The sequence below is a fragment of the Babylonia areolata genome, chromosome 21 (assembly GCF_041734735.1).
Source record: "Babylonia areolata isolate BAREFJ2019XMU chromosome 21, ASM4173473v1, whole genome shotgun sequence".
Classification (NCBI taxonomy): domain Eukaryota; kingdom Metazoa; phylum Mollusca; class Gastropoda; order Neogastropoda; family Buccinidae; genus Babylonia; species Babylonia areolata.
In genome coordinates, this window is record NC_134896.1 from 39,888,944 (window position 1) to 39,906,774 (window position 17,831).

Here is a 17,831-nt window from a genome sequence, read left to right on the forward strand (position 1 = left end):
GTCTGGGAAAAATATCAGTATGATGACATAATTTCCACAGTATGAAAAGAAAAGAAAAATTCTTTCGAACTAACACTTTACGAAGAGATGTCAGAGTTTCGCAACATGTTTAAATACGTCCGTCAGGGCTACATCCTTTCTCGAAGACATCAAACCACTCATTTCAAGAGTCTTGCATCCCGCAATAATTGTCACAGAGATTCCAAAGTCGCCAGACAAGTCCTCCTCTCACAGTCTTCATCCATGTGTGACGGAAGCGCGTAGCATAGTTTCAAACGGTTTATTTGTTTGTTTTTGATAAGGAAAAAAAAAGAGAGAGAAAAGAAAAAGGGTGTCTCAATTTTGTTAATAAAAAAAAGGGGGAAAAAAAGGGGGGGGAGAAAGATAGAGTAAATCTGCACTGAACCGAACGCAGCCAGAACCACGGACTTACACAAACTGTTATCTGTAAAGTCCGTGAGCCCAGAACTACAGCGTCGTTACAGTTCACACGTCAATCGACTCACTGTCGCTGTCGCTGCAGGGGTCCGAAACAGAGTCCTGCGGGTCGTACTGTAGCCGGACCTCGGCCCCTTGTAGAACGTCCCCCGTGCTCAGGTCCACGGCTGCCATGTCACAGTCCTCCACAGACGGGCCGACCTCCGGATGAGGTGACGTGCAGGTCTCCATGGTCACGGAGTTGGAAGGGGCGAGGCGCGGTAGGGGTAGGGGTGGTGGTGGTTCTTTTTCCCCCGTAGCGGCGTCGGCGACGGCTGCCGGCCTCTCTTCCTTCTTCTTGTCCTGGGCGTGCTCCGAGTCCCCTGTCGCTGTGTCCTTGTCCTCCCCGAGGTCAGGGTCGCCGGTCTGACCTTGACCCTGAGCCTTGGCGCGCTGCTGCGCGTGCCTCCACTTCATCCTCCTGTTCTGGAACCACACCTTGACCTGCACACAGTGTCGTTTTCCGTGAAGACAGCGATAACAACAAAGTAGCAGAGGTGTGGAAGATCAAACGAAGGAAAAGATTTGAAATTAATCCCGTATAAAACGTGGTTTTTTCTCTTTTTATTTTATTTTATATTATTATTATTATTGTTGTTATTATTATTATTATTATTTACTTTGTTTTTTCCCCCATATTGTACAAGTTTATTTTCTTTTCTTTGTGAAAAGTTCACTGTAAAACATCCACTCTTTTCTCTGTTCTTGTTGGCATCGTTGTTGTTGCTTATCATCGCTTCCTCAGATGCAGACGTGCTACACGCACGCGTGCGTGTGTGTGTTGTGTGTGTGTGTGTGTGTGTGTGTGTGTGTGTATGTGTGTGTGTGTGTGTGTGTGTGTGTGTGTGTGTGTGTGTGTGTGTGTGAGTGTCATCGCATGTATGAGTGGCTTTACATAATTATGTCTTCGTCTAGTTTATGTACGAACACGTCCAAAATAAAAAATACTTTTTTTTATATATAAAAATGACAGGTATTTTCTTTCTTTGTTTAATATGTTATTAATGTAATCATGTAATTTGGTTTTAAAATTGAAAGTAAAAGAAAAAAAATCTAAACAAGGAAACAAACATTCTAAAGAATTCTTCACCACTGTGGTGCGGAGTAGAGTAAAATGTAACCATGTGATATATATCTTCCATTAACTGTGCGTGCGTACGTGTGTGTGTGTGTGTGTGTGTGTGTGTGTGTGTGTGTGTGTGTGTGTGTGTGTGTGTGTGTGTGTGTGTGTGTGTGTGTGTGTGTTTTCGTGCGCGTGTGTGTTTGTGCACATGTGTGTGCGCGTATGAAATGATATGGTCCATGGGACTGAGATATGATAATAAAGGATTTGGCAACGATCCTTCCGATCGACTTACACCATCATCCAAGACAAAGGAAGATGGATTGTGGAGGAGAGGGAGAAGGGGAAGGGGGGTGGGGGGTGGAGGGGATCCAGTGGGGTTGGGGGGAGGGGGGGGGGGTTAGAGGAGCAAATTAGATAACAAGTTGGCCGAATGCGAGGGACGGAGTTCCCTGCTATTCCATAGTGCGGACCATAGACATCAGGCATCCCGGAATGAACATCTCACCACGGGATGTGTTTTGTGTGATGCCTCTGGGGGCCTCGCAGTGAAGAAAGAGAATTCAACCAACCAACCAACCAGGAAAACACACACACACACACACACACACACAAACAAAACAAAAAGAAAAACTAACGCACACCCACCACACACCTGAACCTCCCTAGCTCTGTAATGCTACGCAGGTGGGCACTCTCCTGACAATGACTATGACTCATTAAAACAGGCAATCTGGTGTGCTGCTGAGGAAACTGGAGACAAAGCAGATAGTGGATGGTAGCCGCGCACAGGAGGAGAGAGAGGGAGGGAGGGAGGAGAAGGAGAGAGAGAGAGAGAGAAATAGAGAGAGAAAAGAAGGGGAAGAAGAGATAAGACATTCCCCAGGTGATTAGGGAGAAGGTTCAGCCATTGTGGCAGTTCTTTTAGACTGTGTGGATTTATAAATGTATCGCTTGCTTTACCTCCCCATCCCCTTTCTATTTTTCTCTTGCGCACACGCACGCGAGTGAGATATTTCTTTCTTTCGCAAACAGGAATTATTTTAAAGATTTTTTTAAAGTAAAAAAAAAACAAAAACAAAAAACAAAAACAAAAACCCAACAACCCCAAAACACGTAATACGCTTACTCTAGTTTGATGACAATGGTCACCGCAACGAGAACGAGTAGTAATAATATTCATCCTGCTATTTGTAAATATTCAGTTATATATAAATCTATAAACAAAACACGTTTCTCGCGCGCCTGCATGGATAGTTATACGTATACACTTTGCTCGCAGTTTTGTCCGCTTAGTAGTCTACTATTTGCTCCTTGATGATGACAGTGATGATGATATTAGTGAAGACGATGACGATCAAAACGGAATATGGGTATTGGTGTACAATTTTAGAGTATAAAAATACTTTCGTATTTTTTCCTATTTTCAGATCCGACATCTGCCTTTCATTTTACCATTACTACTATCATTTTTATCCGTGCTATCCGTAATCAATAGCTGCCATCGAAATTATCTACGTGGCCGTGATTTCAGAGGATGCATTATCATTGTGTCTTTCCCCTCACCCCTCCTCTCTCTCTCCCCTCATCTCGCGCTCCCCTCTGTTTATTTCCCCTACCTACCACTACACCCCACTCCCACGTCTCTCTCCCCCTTTTCCTTTTCACCCTGTCATCCTGTTCCTCCTCCTCCTTCTTCTTCTTCCTCTCTCTCTCTCTCACTGTCTCCGTCCCCCGCTTCCTTTTGTTTTCAATCTATCTCCCTTGCCTACCCCACCCCCACACGTCCAGTCTCTCTTTCTTGTCTTTCTACCCTTTTATCCTGTTCCTTCTCTCTCTCTCTCTCTCTCTCCCCTCCATCCGTCTCCTCACCGTCCCTCTCCCACCCTCCCCCCCACCTCTCTACTACCCACCCCACCCTGCAGCAATTCTCATCTTTCTCACACGCTGCCCTCTTACCACCATACCCTCTGATCTGCTAATCGTCAGCCGCGGAAGCGCCTGAGCATCACTGCTGGTTCTGGAGTCTGGATCCCGTCACCCAGACCTATTGGTGTCGTGAAAGCCAGAGAACACCCTCCCCCACGCTCCTCCTTATTGCGCTTATTTCTTCCCCTCTTTCTCCCCCCCACTCCCCGTCACCCCCTCGCCCCGCCCCTCACTCTCTTTCTCTGTATCGTCCTTCTTCTTCTTCCTGTTTTCTTTTTGTCTTTTTGGTTTTTTTCCTTCCCAGGTCCACGTCCAATTTGGCATGGCGTTTCACGTCAAGTGTCTGCGGCCTTCCTTTCTGACGCGATGAAAACGCACACAGCGATCATGGCCCGCGTCATTAAAACAATTGTGCACGTGCGTCTCGACCTGTCCTGGTTAATAAGAAAAGAAAGATAAAGGAAAAGAAAGCTTTACTGATCGAAAAGGTGTGTGTGTGTGTGTGTGTGTGTGTGTGTGTGTGTGTGTGTGTGTGCGCGCGCGCACACGCGACCCCCCCCCCCCCCCCACAACTGCCCCCACTCCATACACACAGAGGCGAATCTGTGCCGGCGTGTGTGCGTGTGCGTGTTTGATCGCGCAATTGAAAGACCATGCACTCAGATTCTGCGCAAAACACTTCGTCCCGTGATCACAAACCTATGCCATGCAAGCGTTGCCTGTGCGAGTGCGCACGTGCGCATGTGTGAGCGAGTGTAAAAGCGTTATCACGCGAATTTCAGCAGGCAGCTAACTGGAAAGGCACTGATTAGTCAGCCCTTGGGAGAAAAAAAGAATTATTTGGACGTCTAGTGGTTGGGGAACTGATAGAATTATTTTGGTCTGGCGTTCACGGATCCCGAGGAAGACTTATTTCCCAGATTAGGGGATAAAGGCGATCAGTGGCGCTGGGAGGGCTTGCCAGTCAGCGCTGAAGCTCGGAAAGGAAACAGTTTATTTTCGCAATGATACTTTTCGGCAGTGATTGGAACGCACCTTTGATGCTTTTAAACGCTGCCAGTTAAACGCTGTAAACCGTTACGTGTTTAGACCTCAAGACATCGTGGATTTTTTTCTTATCCTTTTTTTTTTCTTATCCTTTTTCCCCCATTCCCACTTCTTTTTTTTTTCGTTCTCGGAAAGGATAATAATTGGTAGAAAGTATACAGCTCAGATACCAAACACGAGAGATATCTTGACAACCAGTCGTAATAGTTTGTATGCAACTGGGGAACTTAAAATCGTTAGAATTGATGGTACTGGGAACACAACTGAAAAGGGAGGAAGGGAAAGAGAGAGGAGCGAGAAAGAGAGATAGAGAGGGGGGGGGAGAGAGGGAGAGAGAGAGAGAGAGGGCAGAGAGACAGAGAGAGAGAGAGAGAGAGAGAGAGTTTAGTCTGCTATGAAACATCTCATCGTTGAAACTTAACATCTTGTTTAATCGTATTTACAGCAATTCATCTCAAAGCTATCTGGACCTTGATCATAAATAAATATACTCGGGACTCCGAACTGTGCAGCACAGGCAATTTATCTATCACCTATGAAATTCCAAACAAAAAGATTTAGCCAGTGTCTTTTTCCCCCTCTTTTTTTTTTTTTTTTTTTTTTTAAGTATACGAACAGAGTTTCTCCACTGCATCATTCTGTGCTGTTGGTAAAATAATGTGCATGGCCCATGTGTGAACGCGCACTGGCCCGATTCCTTGTGCTGAAAACCCCCCAAAAAAACACACAAACAAACAACACCCCCCCGGCAAAAAAAAACCCCAAAAAACCGGCATCGGAAACACTGCATCTGCATCAACAAACATATCTACTGTGTCGTTTCTTTCTTTTTTTTGTTCAGTTGTGAACAGTTTGATCTGAAATTGGCATGTGTGGTCACAACCAGCGTGCACATACAATCGTCAGAACCATTTTTTGTCTTATAAATTATCAGAATTTTTAAAAGCATAAGTTTGAGAGTAAGAGCTATCGTGATTAAGTTCGTTCAAACATAAATTGATTTTAATTCCACATTGTATTCAGTATATTAATACACCGCTTTTTTTTTTTTTTTTAATCAGCTAACGTTTTAATGATTTATATTTTAGAAATAATTAAAGTATTCTTGCATTTTGTACCTGTCTGACAGCCTGGAAGGAAAGCGAATCTCTCGTTCTCTCTCTCATCTGACTCGGAAATATACCTACTTTCGAAGAACACACACGAAGCTTAAATAAAAAAAATTAAAAAAAAAAAAGAAAAAAAAACCCGTTTTAATTCCGCACGCGCTTCACCGCAATCTAGCACTTTATTTATTTATTCATCCGTTTAGTTATCTGTTCATTTATTCATTTTTAATGAACGTCCTCGAAAACAATAACAACAACAAAGGCATTTAAAGAAGGCTGTGCCAAATATAATCTCGCCAGACCATCAAAACGCCCTCGTCATCATCACCGCCTTATTTCCCAGGGGCAGGATGTGGCAGAACAAACGATAACAGGCAGTGCATCATGGGAGAAAATGATAGCCATGAATCATGGGGGGGCTCCCGTGTTTACACGCTGACGGCCGCGGTAAACAACAGCGGAAAGAGTGGACCTCCAGAAGGCCTCTTGAAACTCGCAGAGCGTTTTGTTAGAAGTGCCAAGTGATTTACGGGCCCGGCTTTTGATGCCAAGAGGGACTGTCCGATCGGAGCCAGCAGATAGATGAATGAGGCAGGCCGGGTACAGCAGCCACACCGATAATCGCTCTTTTAAAGGGAGGGGGGGGAGGTGCACGTTTCTGCTTTCATAAACACACTACTCGCTTGAAACGTCGTCGTTTCCGCATCAGCTATATCTTCCGTGATGAATATTCGCTTTAATTGGGCGGAGTTGGTAAAGCCGGTGCTCTCTGATTCACGATAGCCCGCGATATAAACGCTGGCGATGATATCAATTTTGGGCTGTGATGTGTACAGACAGCGGCACTTCAGACTCAGGGATTGGGGGCGTGGGGGAAGGGGGAGAAGGGGGGGGGAGGGGGTAAAACAAATTGAGACCCGGATCTGGACATCTCTCCTCTCCCCCCCCCCCCCCCCCCCCCAAAACAAAAAAAAAAAAATCCGTAACGTCCTCTACAGTAATTTATACCCACGTTAACTTAGTCGTATGCTGGACAGTGTTACGGTGTGTCGAAAAACGTTTGTATTGTCAGTTCAGTTTGACTTTGCGTCCCTCCAAATAATCAAGTCATCTGGCGAAGGAGAAAAGAGAGAGAGAGAGAGAGAGAGAGAGAGAGAGAGAGAGAGAGAGAGAGAGAAGGAAACGAGGTTTCTTTCTTTCTTTGTTTCTTTTTCTTTCTTTCGTACACTTTCCCTCTCTCTCTCCGTTAGTAAAGTGATAGATCGGGGTGAAGACAGGCAGGAACATAACAAAAATGTGTACATTTCATAATGAGATGGGTTTATTTGGATTAAAAAAAAAAATCATTTATATAAATAATCCTCGGTTAATAAACTGAAGAACTGACCTACATAAGGATTTTATTTTTCACTTCAGCTGGTAAAAGGCAGTTGTAACTGTGCCAATATCATATTCTTTACCATTTTTCTGGGATGTGAGGATTATTTGTATGACTTTTTTTCTTTTTTTTTTTGACGTTGTCTGTTTGTTGTCGTCCTTTTCTTTATTCATTTATTAGTTTGTTGGGTTTGTTGGTTCTTTGTTTGTTTGCTTTGTTATTCCCTGCTTTCAGCTTTGATGCGGACTTGTGCGATCGGCTGTATTACACATACTCTTCTTACATCTTGAACAAGTCCAAAGGGTTGCATCTTTCTCGTTTGATTTTTTTTTTAAAGTCGCTTTTCAGTTCGAAGCAAGTAAGCATATTCAATACATAGTTTAGATGGATCTTGTCTCGTGTCTCCAAGATCCGTTTTTCTCTCTCTCCTGTTTTGCATATGTATGTGTAAAAAGAAATGTAAATAAATTATTTGTTGAAAAAAAAAGAATACTGAATTGTTAGCGACTGCTCGTGGTTTACTTATTACCATTCACACATTCCAGTATATTTCCTTTCGCTCAGTCATTATATTCAAAGTATCATCTGTGTACGTGTGTCACATTATTATTATCATTACATCACTCCTATTATCGTTTAACGCCCAGTCGATAACAAATGCCATTTCAGGAGTAATATGGCATGGGTTTAATCACCCTATGTCCCAAACATGAAAATATAGTTTCTTTTTGAAACTAAAACCATTTAAATCTGACACAGTCTAACATGTCCCCAATCTTAAATGTGTGTGCTTGTGATAGAGGGATCGCTTGAAAAACGAAAATACCTATACATTCTACACTGTTAAATAAATATAGAGCTTGCAAAAGTAGAGGATATCATACCTTCACCTCCCTTCTCTTCTTTACAAACTGACAAGTGTGTACAACCAAAACTCCTGTATGCCTGAACATTTTAAGTCCTCCAGTCTCTTTATGATAAAGAATATGATAATTTTGTTGGAGCAGGCTAACTTTTTCTTTTTTAACATTGAAAGATTACTTATTTACTCTGTTCGGCAAGTAAGTTCCCATACAAATGGTCTCAGTTTATGTTAGTTCAGTTTGTGTCGTTTTAACTCACTCAGTACGGCCAGTCCTCTCTTCTCCTCGGATGTCCAGTGGGTGTCTCAATGACCCAACCTTTAGCTTCCGTCGTCAGAATTGTGGTATTCTTTGTCAACATTCACGTCTTCAGTATAAGAGCCTTCCGCTTGCAATATTTTGATGATGGTAATTGGGGTGAAACGCTGTTAACGTCGTCTCTTTCGCCGTTCGTATGGAGAGAGTTAAAACAGCTTCTTGTTCAAATAACTTATAACTGTGCACAATCACACGTAATTACATGTTCCGTAATCAAAACGCTTACCTGTCTCAGTTTCAGTTTCAGTGGCTCAAGGAGGCGTCACTGCGTTCGGAAAAATCCATACACGCTACACCACATCTGCCAAGCAGATGCCTGACCAGCAGCGTAACCCAACGCGCTTAGTCAGGCCTTGAGAAGGATTGCCAACAGCACCCGGTGTTCCCAGGCGGTCACCCATCCAAGTACTAACCGGGCCCGACGTTGCTTAACTTCAGTGATCGGACGAAAACCGGTGTTTTCAACGTGGTATGGCCGTTGCCTTAACTGTCCCCATGTCTTGATTCCCCCTTTTGTTCTTTTCATTTCAATTTTCCATGAACCCTGTGTTGTCTTTTCTGCAATGAACCTTGACCTTGAAGGTGCGGCCGAAACCTGGTCAATCGCGTCTGTATTTTGAACGGGGATAGTAAAGAGTGGTACCTCTCTCTCCATCAAAAAGGTACACAGCTTCCAAATCAATGCTGCTTATACTTCCAATTCAGCTTACGCACAGGTAAATAAAAGTCACACTGTGTTTTGTACAGTTTCTTCTTCCTCTCGCTCGTCCCAGAACTAACCTTTTCATGTCCTCTCTTACTTATTCTGGTGGTAAACTGTGGAATGAAATCCCCGAGTATCTTAGAAATAGATCTACTATAGCATCTTTCAAAAAAGCGTATCAAAAATATCTTATGCAACAAATGTAATTAGTACCAGCAAAATCAAAGCATATGATGAGATCCTAGTAAGCCAACGTACTTTGATTAATTGTTCTCCAACAGTGTGTAAGCAAGGAAAATCGGCGAGTGTAAGTATGCGTGTGTATCTCTGAGTACTTGTGTGTTCGAGATTATGTGTATGATGCCTGTGTGTGCACACGCGTGTGTGTGTTTGAAGACTTTCATGTGGCAATGTATTGTATGATTTTCATATTTCCGTAATTGTAGTCTTTGATTCATCCATTTATGTGACTATTATTATCTATTTGTTTTTTTTCTATGTCATTTATTATTCACATACTTATTTCATTTATTACAATGTATGTATGTGTGTGTGTGCGTGTGTGAGGGCATGGTGTAAAGAAGCTTCCAGCTTATCCATTTTACCCTCAATAAAACATTTGTCATTGTCATTAGATGACACCCCAGTGTAAAGTTTCAGTCGTGGTTTACGCTGTATCGCACAGTGGCGTTTCACTGGCTTTGGGAACACTGTACTGGTGGGTTTCCACGCTGTCTTGGGCACATGCTCGGTGCCATAAAAAGTGAGGTGTCCGCGCGGCGGATTGCCAGGAATGCACAGGGTGGGTGGGAACTGCCTCGGGAACGGGGAGTGGAGACAGATTGGTCAGTGAGTTTGTTAAGAAGGTTGTGTGTGTGTGTGTGTGTGTGTGTGTGTGTGTGTGTGTGAGCGCGGTTGTTTTTTTTGTTTGTTTGTGTGTGTGTGTGTGTGTGTGTGCGCGCGTGTGAGTGTCCGTGTGTGCGCGCGTGTGTGCGTGTCTGGGAAAAATCTTATGCTGAAAACTCGTACAGCAAGTGAAGTCCCTGTCCCCTTTCACTTCTCTCCCACCATGTAGGCAGCCATACATACTCTGTTTTCGGCGGTGGGCGTGCTGCTGTACATGTTTGTGTTTTCATTACTGTTCAAGAATTGACATGCTTTACCGGATCTCTCTCGCGCATTGATCTTCTGCATGTGTATACAAGCGAAGAGGGTTTAGACACTAGCAGATCTGCATATATTTTGACCTGTGGGAGATGAGGAAATATCCACCAAAGTTTAATCTCTAATGATCTAATTCTAATGACGCCCGCTAATGTATGAGTTCGATTCTCTGTAATGGCTGGTTGATTTAGTCATCATGCCACAACATCGCTCTTTTCACCGCCTTACACGCCCCCCCCCCCCCCCCCCCCCCCCCCCCCCCCCCCCCCCCCCCCCCCCCCCCTCCTCGCCCCCAGCCAAGAAATCCTGCTATTGTGTTTGTGTGACAGAACACGTCGCGAATGGTGTCTATGTGTTGTGGGATGATGGTATGAATAAAGTTGTAACTGCATTTGTGTGGAGGAAGGAAAGATCGGATTCGTTCACCACAGTCATGTTCTGGTCTGTCTGTCTGTCTGTATGCATGGATGTATGATAGCCAGTCGTGTTGGACTATGACCATCAGAACAGCAGAGGGAAGACAACTGCTGCTCCGAGTTCTGAGCTAGAATCTGGTTATAGTGAAGCGTGTTTCGCCCAAGTTGCATTCCCACTCTCTTGACCAAGAAAATTTTAGGGTAGTCGACGCTGGGATAATCCCATAAGGCCAACTCAGTAGCCCCCAAGGCTGCAGTACTAAGAGCCAGTGCAGTTTTGCCTCCTAGTTAGAGAATCGTAGCCTTTACAAAAGGCTAAGTTGTAAATCAAAATATTATTAATGAATTCCCACTGAAGTGGAGAAACCATTGACCACACAGTTCTTACTTTGCTGTTGGCCCAACTGTAAGCTCATGTCTCTCTGAAACAACAACAACAACAACACACACACACACCTCTCTCTACATACATATATCCCTTTCGTGCCAAACAAAAAGTGACACCCCATCCTACAGCAGAAACGACGACAGTTACCTGCGCATCTGTCAGTCCCAGCATGGCGGCCAGCTGACGTCTGTCGGGCTTGGTGACGTATTTCTGCACGGCGAAGCGTCGCTCCAGTCCCTTCCGCTGCAGGTTGGAAAACACGGCACGTGACCACGACCGCTTCCGCTTGGCGTGACCCCCGCTTCCGGTGTCCGTGTTGAGCACCGAGTAGGGCCCTGTGTGCAGAGGTAAGGCAGCAGAGGTGTCAGCTGGTGAATGGGGGTTCAAATCTGTGTCCTGTGTTAGTCACAGTAGTGTCCGACTATAACCATCAGAAGCAACTGCTGTCGCAATCATCCTGGCTAGAATTTGATCATTGTGTGTTTCCCCAAGTTAATCCCCACTCTCTCGGCAAAGAGTGTTTTCGGACAGTCGCCGTTGGGATGGTCCCCAAAGGCCACCTTACCCCCAAAGGCTGCAGCACTAAAAGCCAGTTCGACAGTGCATCCTAGTTTGAAAGTCACTGTACTTCACAAACGACTTAAGTTGTGCGTGCGTGCGTGCGTGCGTGTGTGTGTGTGTGTGTGTGTGTGTGTGTGTGTGTGTGTGTGTGTGTGTGTGTGTTTCTTTCTTTCTTCAGTTTAACGTCTTTTCACTGTGTGTGTGTGTGTGTGTGTGTGTGTGTGTGTGTGTAGACGGTATGCGCGCGAGCGCGTGTACACTGCTGACAATGAGAGACAGAAAGAGATGAGGAAGGACAGGGGACTTGCACAAAGAGACACGAGAAAGAAAAACACAGGGATGACGAATTGGACACACACACACACACGCACACACACACAGAGAGAGAGAGAGAGAGAGAGAGAGAGAGAGAGAGAGAGAGAGAGAGCAGGGGTGGGGGTGGGGGTGGGGGCTGGATGTAGATAGAGACAGAGATGGACAGATACAGAGAGAAGTGATGTGGGAGGGGAAGACAAGGGTGAAGTGGGGGAGGGGGGGGGCGCGGGGGTCAGGGGGGATGGCTAGAAGAGCGCCAGTCTAAATAGTAAACTGGCCACCTGTTTAACAAAAGACAGGAGACGATATGGATTGTGTCCCCTCCCTCCTCCCCCACCCTAGCCCACATCCCTCCCACCTCCTCATCTCAACCTTTACCCTACATAATTTCTCACAGTAATTCTGTTTTCGCTGATAACCCTTTCCTCCCTTCCGCAACCCCACCCCCACCCTCAACCACCACCACCCCTGGACTCCACCACGGCCTTCAGCGTGTGTGTTCTCTCTGATTACCGCCAGCGGAGATAACTCCGCCGTGAAGCGTTCCCCTCCGCCCCCCAGCCCCCTGACCTGCCCCTCCGACCAGTACGGACCCCCCAAACAATGGCGTTCTGTGGCGGAGAAGCGGCAACTGAAAAACACCACTGACAGATAACGGCCATATTGCATGCCAGCGCCTCTCTCTCTCTCTCTCTCTTTCTCCACCTCCTTCCCTCGACCCGACTACTACTACCCGGCGATGGGCGATAACCATTAGCGGCGCGACGCGAATATAAACTGTCATGTGACACTGAGCACGTGAAGGTGTCGAGGGGGTCAGGGGTCAGGTCCTGCCACGACCTGGGACGTCACGTGCGCAGCTGGCGGGAGTCAGCCACACACGTGGATGAGGAGGAGGGGGAGGGGGGAGTCACAGGACAACACACACACACACACACACGTATACGTACACGCGCACACACACACACACGTACACGCACGCGCGCGCACACACAAACACACATAGTCGTGAAGTCCATCGAGTTTTCTTTCTTTTTTTCTTTTCTTTTTCTTTGATAATTAAAACAACAATAACAAAAACAGTGAAGTGGATAACACCACCAACCACAACCACCGATCATTATTACAACAACGTGAACAGAGGGCATCATCGAAACATAATAAGGCGGAGGAAGTTTCTGGTGTTAAAAATATTCAATAATGATACTCATCATCATCATCATCAACAGTTGAAACAGAAATGAAGCAAAGAGGGAAGGAAGTGCCATGCTGGTGCCCCTTCCATGCTCTTTGTGTTCATGTGCTTATGTTGTTTCTTTGAAGACAAAAATGTTTAAGGCAAGGAAAGAGCGGAGATAGGAAAGAAAACGACAGTCATACATACTTTTATATATATATATATATATATATATATATATATATATATATATACCCTACATTTCATCGTCATCGCCATTTTCATCTTCCTGACCCTCCTTCTCACTAGCTACAAATAATTGGAGTATCATTGGCTTTCACCACACCATTAATTATTCAACTCTATTAAAAAGAGACACCACCTCTTGCAAGGGGTCCCCCCCCCCCCCACCCCCCAACCCACCAAAACCTACCACGAAATCTAATATCACGCATTCGTCCTGTTCTGTGCCAAATCACGTTCTATCCATGTTCGTCATCATGGAGCCATTTCCACACACACAACGTTCCGATCGCTTGCCAAGGGAGAGAACCACGCACGGCGGAGTGGATGTCATGGGAGTGTTGATACCTGGAAGGCGAGGACAAGTAATGGGGGAACTTTCTTCTTGATTCTCTCCCCCTTGTTGCATTGTTCAGACGTTCGGTTGAGGGGGAGAGGGGGGTGGGGGGAGTGGCAGGGGAGGGGGGAGGGGAGAGGGGGAGGGGCAGGGTTGACCCTTGCTGGCTGGCAAGTTCCTGTCTGATGAAAGGTTTATGGCCTGCCGACTTGAGGTTTGGATTCACGATGGTGCCTGGGTGCTTTGTCTTCCGAAAATTAGCGGTACGCGCGCGCGCGCCTCTGTGTGTGTGTGTGTGTGTGTGTGTGTGTGTGTGTGTGTGTGTGTGTGTGTGTGTGTGTGTGTGTGTTTGTGTGAAAAAGAAAGAGTGGGGGTACAGACAGAAACAACCCCAACAGAAAACAAAGAACACCTGTAGCCGTAGCCTTTCCTGTATCCCTCAACTTCCCATCCCCCATCCACACTCTATATAACAATCCCCCCCCCCCCCCCGCACCCCTCCCCTTAAAAAAAAAAAAAAAAAAGAAAAAGAAAAACAGAACAATGATGCACATAAAACGATGGCACACACAAATATTTTAACAAAAACAACAATCCCCCCCCCAAAAAAAAAAAAAACAACAACAACAACACACCCAACAACAACACTACCATACAATCGTTTACCAGCTAGCGAAGCACACATTAACACCACCACCAATATAACAAAGAAAACAAATAAACAAACAAAAAAAAGACAAAAAAAACCAAACAACAACAACACCCCACCATACATCAATCAACCAATGAACCACACCACCACCACCACCAGCACAATAAAGACACAAAAATATTAATGTAAAAGTGTTGTTTGAGAGTGTGGTTTGTTTCTAATAGAAAGGGGAGTTATGCAGGGGGGAGAACAGAGGGATATAGGATCAACTAATGATGCATTCACTCACTCTCTCCTCACATCAATAGCAGGGCCACATGGAGTGGTTTTTATAGTGTTTCCTTTACAATACAACACACACTAAGCAGTTCACCCTACTTAGCAAAAGCAACACACACTAAGGCAGCACACAGTAAAAAGTTCACCCTACACCTAAAGCAGCACCTATAAGCAGCACACAGCCCAACAAGGATTTCCTTGCACCTCACATCACGGATCAGTCAGTCAGCCTGTGTCAGTCAGTTCTTCTGGGAGACAGCTAAGAACTGGCTGTGCTGACTGGTTTTATCCCTTCCCACAACATACTGTGTATACTAATCCAAGCTACAACACTCACTCCCCCAACTAGCTGAACTGAAATAACCAATCTTTGCTTGTCCTAGTGACGCTATGTGAATGACTGACAGATTCACTGCTTAATCCCAATTCGTCCAATTCAACAGATTGATCTGATTCGCTACAATTCAACCCACTTGTTTCTACAACATTCTGTAATGACAGGTTCACCTGTTTACGTCACAAAGAGATTGGGGAGACAGGACAATACAACTGTGGGCCTGTTAGCCGGCTTGATCAAAGTTCGCATTAGCATAAATTCTCCCTAGCTTACGTTCCGAAGTCCCGCCATCTACCTCAGCCATGTTTGTGAATGGGGAGAAGGGGAACGACTTGAAAGACAGGCCGCCACACAGGATGTTCCGACATGCCGTGCTCGTCCGTTTCGAACACGGGGATTGTGGCAGACGTCACATAACCGCACGCGTTTCAACTACTGGGACTGGTGACGCGGTGTCGCGGACCAAAGGCACCGACTAGGGAGTGGGGTGAGGAGGTGGAGGGGTGGAAGGGGGGAGGATGGCGTGGTGTCGGCACAACCTCAAAGACTGGACTTGGGCTGGAGCGGGAAGGGAGATAAGAAGGAGGGGTGGGGGGGAAGGGGACAGAGGTGACACTGCTGGCACACTATAACATTAAAACAAAAAAGAAAAAAAAAAGGAGGCCATCATACATATGTTAATCAGCTAACGAAGCATACATTTACATCAAAACAAAGAACAAAAAAGTGAACAAAAACTACCACCATACATAATCAACCAACTAATGATATGGTTCATCAGCCGTCATGTTAAAACTGAAATGCAACGCGCGAGCGCTGTGTAAGCTTGTAGATGCTCTTTTGTCTTTGCTTGTATTTGTAATCATGTGTACTGTTGAAAAACAAAAGATTTCTTAAAACCAACTAATGAACCACACCACCACCACCACCACCACCAGCACAACAAAGAAAGACCAAAAAGTACACACAGAACTGACCGGGCAGGCCATCTCCGGAGGGGGGCGGGTACTGGGGTGGCTGCAGCGCGTGCACGGCGCTGAGGGCGGCCGTGTGGAAGGCAGAGGGGGCGGTGCACGTGGGGGAGTGGCACGGGCACAACGGGAAGTGACGACTCGCTTCCGGCACGCTGCTCAACCGGAAGTTGTTCTCTGCACACAGACAGACCATAGACATATACAGTGATGTAAATACATATATCTCAGTGACACAGACAGACGGGGGGACGTTTCACTAGCACAATCAGTCGTGAACACAAACAGGTTGTGGAAATTACCAGATGAAATGAGGCGCGCATGAGCAATCGCATGCACACACACACACACTCACACCGACACACACAGAAAAAGAGACGAGAGAGGGACACAGAGAAAGAGGAGAGAGAGGGAGGGAGGAAGGCGGAGAGAGAGAGAAATAGAGACAGACAGAGAGACAGAGAGATTCAAGATTAAAAACTTTATTACTCAAGGATAAAGATTTTAGGTATTGCCTAGTCTTCCAATCTCAGAGACAGAGAGAGAGAGAGAGAGAGAGAGGGGGGGGGGAGACAAGATGGTAATAATAAGAAAATAAATATCATGTAATTCCAAGAATGTATGCGCGTACACGTATTTGCACTGTATGAGCGCTCTCAACGTGTTTGATTTCAAAGTGAATAATTATCGAAGTACTATTATCACAAAAATAAGGATTTCGCTGCATTGTGTTCGCCACCGAGTCCTTTGTCATGGTACCGAATCAAGTATATTCTGCCTAGTGGAGAGAAAAAAATTGGCATAGACGTTTACAAGACAACAAATTCAACATATATGACAGCACATACAAACAAACGATTAAAGCAGAAGACTCGGGAACAAGACCGCACAGGCTTTCTCAGAATAAAACTAAATGATCGAGTGTTTTGCCTGCGCGCTGTTTGGAGCATCTATCTCCCCTTATCTCTCTCCCTCAACCCCCGCAACACCACTACACACGAATCAAAAACAATATTCAGCTATTCCCCAAACAACCAGCGGACTGATTCAGCGCAGGGAATCGGGCGAGGCATCGCTGCAGCTTGGAGTTCTAGAAGATACGTAGCGCTAGCTAAAACATCCCCACCACAAGCAGGCGAAACTTCCGTTTCCGGGGCTGCCCACACACGATGCGCAGTGAACACGTGGGCTGTGTCACGCTGTCAGCTCTCCCACACCGCCCATCTCCTCGCCGCCCAGATAGTCAGCGGGGCTGACGAGTGAGTCGTGTACACATCGCCCCCTCATCATAATCTGACAGAAAGAAAAGACACTAGCTCTACCTCCCCAGCGGTGGATGGAGGTGGGAGGAGGGGGGATGGGGCGGCTAGGAGGGAGAGAGTAAAGGTAGCGGAGGAGACTTCTTAGTATATAAAAAAAAATTATAGTAATTAAAAAAAGCACACTAGCTGCACCTCCTCAGTGGTGGATGGGAGGGGGTAGGAAGAGGATACAGGTGGCGGAGGAGACTAATTTTAAGTAAGGGGCGGGGTGGTGGTTATCATGCTACGAGTGCAACAGATTTCTGGAAAGACTTATTAATGCACTGAGCTGAATAATGAGCTCGATGGCTAAACGGGGGAAGGGAAGAGGTTATAAATCATTCAGGTTTTTGAAAACGACGATGATAATGACAATGATCAACATAAACATGTAATTTTATTATCATGAGGATATCACTGATATGACGGCGTGTGGTGATGACAATGCAGGAAAATCCCGCAGTAAGTTGGACTCGGCAATAGCAAATAGATTGAGGACTAGTAGGCAAGAACTGAGTCACACATACGTCAACAATGCACGTTAACAATGCGCATTGCACCTGGTATGAGTCAGTGTTTATGCCCATAAATAATTCGTTTGGGCGGTTACTTTTTCAGCACAAAGAAGATTGCACATTGATTTCAGGTTTCAAATAAAATCTTGCTTTACTGCCAAGTTGAGAAATTTAGATCCCCCCCCCCTCCCTTGCTCCCTCTCGCCCCCAACACCCCCCGTCCCCCACCACTGGCACCTACACCACCACTATCATGTCCATCGGCACCTGACATCTGGTGGAAATCAT

At 45.7% G+C, this 17,831-nt stretch overlaps 1 protein-coding gene and 1 non-coding gene across 3 annotated transcripts in view; both read right to left on the reverse strand.

Annotated features, from left to right (window-relative positions):
* Positions 1 to 351: 351 nt before the first annotated feature.
* Positions 352 to 17,831, reverse strand: part of LOC143296051 (uncharacterized) — a 61,049-nt gene continuing 43,569 nt past the window's right edge. Inside the window, exons 2-4 of one of the 2 annotated variants that reach the window (XM_076607795.1) lie at positions 15,725 to 15,904; positions 11,003 to 11,190; positions 352 to 921 (exon numbers count right to left, since the gene is read on the reverse strand). In XM_076607795.1, the coding sequence (XP_076463910.1) occupies positions 487 to 921; positions 11,003 to 11,190; positions 15,725 to 15,904 (803 nt within the window). In that variant the 3' untranslated portion in view covers positions 352 to 486. The remainder of the gene's footprint in view (positions 922 to 11,002; positions 11,191 to 15,724; positions 15,905 to 17,831) is intronic. The other variant, XM_076607797.1, reaches the window with a different exon arrangement.
* On the reverse strand, positions 8,549 to 8,667 carry LOC143296759 (5S ribosomal RNA). Its single transcript, XR_013057181.1, has one exon. It is a non-coding gene; the product is annotated as a 5S ribosomal RNA (ribosomal RNA).